The sequence below is a fragment of the Poromitra crassiceps genome (genome assembly GCF_964638095.1).
Source record: "Poromitra crassiceps genome assembly, chromosome: 2".
Lineage (NCBI taxonomy): Eukaryota > Metazoa > Chordata > Actinopteri > Beryciformes > Melamphaidae > Poromitra > Poromitra crassiceps.
The window spans coordinates 62419982-62424101 of record NC_139624.1 but is presented as its reverse complement, the minus strand read 5'-3'; the positions used below and the strand labels follow the sequence as shown (position 1 = coordinate 62424101).

The 4120-nt window shown below is 48.8% G+C and overlaps 1 protein-coding gene across 1 annotated transcript; it reads right to left on the bottom strand.

The window, feature by feature from the left end:
- Window positions 1-1101: 1101 nt before the first annotated feature.
- On the bottom strand, window positions 1102-1818 carry LOC310800078 (sphingosine kinase 2-like; the record flags this gene model as incomplete). Its single annotated transcript, XM_083662661.1, is given in 3 exon segments — window positions 1102-1417; window positions 1419-1590; window positions 1593-1818. Coding segments are annotated over 3 exon segments (714 nt in total).
- Between the last annotated feature and the right edge of the window lie 2302 nt (window positions 1819-4120).

The following is a 4120-nucleotide window of genomic DNA, read 5'->3' as shown; positions in this document are numbered from 1 at the left end:
GTGGAAGCCCCAGGCCACAGCTAGCAGAGCAGGATGGTAAAAGCCCCAGGCGACAGCTAGCAGAGCAGGATGGTGGAAGCCCCAGGTGACAGCTAGCAGAGCAGGATGGTAGAAGCCCCAGGCCAACAGCTAGCAGAGCTGGATGGTGGAAGCCCCAGGCCAACAGCTAGCAAAGCTGGATGGTGGGTGGTGAAGGCCCCAGGCCACAGCTAGCAGAGCTGGATGGTGGGTGGTGAAGGCCCCAGGCCACAGCTAGCAGAGCTGGATGGTGGACGGTGACTGGTGAAGGCCCCAGGCCACAGCTAGCAGAGCTGGATGGTGGATGGTGGAGGCCCCAAGCCACAGCTAGCAGAGCAGGGTTGGTGGATGGTGAAAGCCCCAGGCCACAGCTACAGTAGCAGAGCTGGATGGTGGAGGCCCCAGGCCACAGCTAGCAGAGCTGGATGGTGGATGGTGGAGGCCCCAGGCCACAGCTAGCAAAGCTGGATGGTGGGTGGTGAAGGCCCCAGGCCACAGCTAGCAGAGCTGGATGGTGGACGGTGGCTGGTGAAGGCCCCAGGCCACAGCTAGCAGAGCTGGATGGTGGATGGTGGAGGCCCCAAGCCACAGCTAGCAGAGCAGGGTTGGTGGATGGTGAAAGCCCCAGGCCACAGCTACAGTAGCAGAGCTGGATGGTGGATGGTGAAAAGCCCCAGGCCACAGCTAGCAGAGCTGGATGGTGGATGGTGAAAAGCCCCAGGCCACAGCTAGCAGAGCTGGATGGTAGATGGTAAAAGCCCAGGCTGAAGCTAGCAGATGATGGTCTGCAGCCTGCTACAGGCTTAGGCTGGATCCAGTGCAGCAGAAAGAGTAGGCCGGGGTAGAGAGAATCTACCAAAATATCAAGGATTACAAACACCATCCATAGCTTTTGGTTGTTTGTCAGTTGCTGTTGCAATATTGGCTGTTCGCAGCTAACGTTAGCTCCAGCCAGAGCAATCTGTGCCGCTCTGGCTCCAGCATGCATCGGTTTCCGTTTCATCACGGCTTTTTCTGCTGTTTTTCCTCACCTTTCTCAAATCTGGAGAGCACTGTCGCCACCTAATGGGTCCGTAAAATAGCTTATACACCTTCAAAATCGCCCATACTTAGGTCCATGGGTCGGACCCCGCCTCGACAGAGCAGAAAGCAGCAGTTCAAAAGGAGCGGAACCCGAAGGCACATATCATACCCTGCATGGTGGTTAACGGAGCCAGCCAGTGCATTTCCAGAGCCACAGGGCAAAATGCCAACGGGCGTCTTGATTGCATGTTCCCAGTCAGATCGCTCCATCAGGCCATTAATTACCTCATGCAGTAGGCCATCGCCAGAAACGATGATGATGCCATCCCACTCTGGGAGCGAAATGTCTCTGATAAGCTCCCTGTCATGGTTCTGACACTGTCTGTATCAGGTTGTAGCTGATGTTTGCCTCTCTCATCATTGGGAGGATGTGGCTTTGACACCACTGCATTGCCTGGCCCCTCCCACTGAAGGGGTTGACTAATAACAGTAGCCGCCTGGGATGAGGTAGCAGACTTCTTGAAAATTCAGTGTGAGCAGTGACAGTCACCCCCTGAGCAGGCACTGCACAGCAGCTGACCACCTCTCAGCTGAGGGTGGGTGAGGGTCAGGGCATAGTTGGAGGCCGGAGCCAGGGGAGGCAGCAGAGGAGAGCCCCCCTGGACCACCAGGGCTTTTGGGCCAGCTGTTACTGTTGCTGCCTGTTCCCCAGCTAGCAAACTGGCCATGAAGGAGGGCTTCTGCTGAGGACGGTGAAGGCGGTTCTGGAGATTGCATACTCACTGCTTATTGGGACACAGTTTAGCAGGTGAAGTAAAGAAAAAAACACAATCTACTGTAAAATCACAAGTCTTTTTCATTTAGACTACTAGGGGAATACCAATCCCTGTGTGACTGGCCATTTAGTCAGGCCTCACTCACAAGGTTGACATGCAACCTGTCCTCTCTCTCCGCAGAGGATTTTCATAGTCCTCTTCACTGGTTATAACTCTGGAGCACCTGTGGGCTCCTCCACTCTGGAGCTCTCCATTGTACTGAAACAGTCTTGAGTCATTTTTGCCCATTTAGTAGGTCCTAATTACCTAATTCAAAAATCTGGCTCTGTTAGGTCACCCGCAGGTAAAATGGCATAGATGTGACCAAACAATTAGACCGCCCTGGGAGTTAGATGCCCCTGGTCTGGAACACAATGGTCTCCATAGGCTCCGGGATACACTCAAATGTCACCAGATGATGTCATCATTGCCCGATCGCACATTAAATGACATAGCTGTGGCTGAACCATTGACAGTACATAATATGGACCACCTTAGCTATATGTTTTTGACACAGCAAAATGAAGCTCACTTCCCGATATTGTTTGATTTCGTTTGATTGGATGAATGGATTTTCCTGTTGCATTGTGGGAAATCTGTTCAAACCTGGAGCCGGGAAAACAGGAAAGGGCGTGAGCGTGGACGGGACTCGGGGGAGGGTTTCCTCCGCCACGGCATCCATCTTGTTCATGTTATTTTCCCTGCTAGCCGTTAGCTTGGCTAACAAATGTTGCTAACGTTAGTTGCTATTGCTAGCCTTGCTCCATTGCTCTCACATTGAATACAATAGCCCGAAGAAAAACCAGAGTATTATTTCCTCCAGACCTCGCGCGGCGTCACCAGCCTGCCGCTTGCATCTTCCACAAAATCGAGGTAATCTTATTTTCTAACGTAACGCTAATTACATAGCATGACATTAACGCTAGCTACGTTAGACTAGAGTAGCATAAGTTAACGTTATACAACGTTAAACAGTATTGCATGCTGCACAGATTCGGACGTAGACAGAAAACAAACGCAGTTCTGTTTACCTAGGTTACCTCTTTGAGATGAGGCAGACTCAAAGCATACTCATGATCTACCAGCTATAGCGTTATATATCTAGCTAACGTTAGATCAACTATCAATCAATGAGAGGGAACAAGGGGGTTAAACTCCTCTGGATAGTTTATCCACCTCTGCATTTACAGTATTTACCAATTGCACGTAGTGTTGGGTAAGCAAACGTTAACGTTATACAGTGATTAACAGTGTCTAGTATTGCATGCTGCACAGATTCGGACGTAGACAGAAAACAAACGCAGTTCTGTTTACCTAGGTTACCTCTTTGAGATGAGGCAGACTCAAAGCATACTCATATGATCTACCAGCTATAGCGTTATATATCTAGCTAACGTTAGATCAACTATCAATCAATGAGGGGGAACAAGGGGGTTAAACTCCTCTGGATACTTTATCCACCTCTGCATTTACAGTATTTACCAATTGCACGTAGTGTTGGGTAAGCAAACGTTAACGTTATACAGTGATTAACAGTGTCTAGTATTGCATGCTGCACAGATTCGGACGTAGACAGAAAACAAACGCAGTTCTGTTTACCTAGGTTACCTCTTTGAGATGAGGCAGACTCAAAGCATACTCATATGATCTACCAGCTATAGCGTTATATATCTAGCTAACGTTAGATCAACTATCAATCAATGAGGGGGAACAAGGGGGTTAAACTCCTCTGGATACTTTATCCACCTCTGCATTTACAGTATTTACCAATTGCACGTAGTGTTGGGTAAGCAAACGTTAACGTTATACAGTGATTAACAGTGTCTAGTATTGCATGCTGCACAGATTCGGACGTAGACAGAAAACAAACGCAGTTCTGTTTACCTAGGTTACCTCTTTGAGATGAGGCAGACTCAAAGCATACTCATATGATCTACCAGCTATAGCGTTATATATCTAGCTAACGTTAGATCAACTATCAATCAATGAGGGGGAACAAGGGGGTTAAACTCCTCTGGATACTTTATCCACCTCTGCATTTACAGTATTTACCAATCGCACGTAGTGTTGGGTAAGCAGACATTAACGTTATACAGTGATTAACAGTGTCTAATTCGTTTCTTCCAGGGGTAGGCGCCGTCCAGTACCGATGGGACACACAACAGAGGATTATGATTTGTGACGATCAAAGCTATAATATTCTGTTCTCCTGAGATTAACGCTAAACTACATGTTACTGCTGATCAGTTGTTTCAACATAGGAA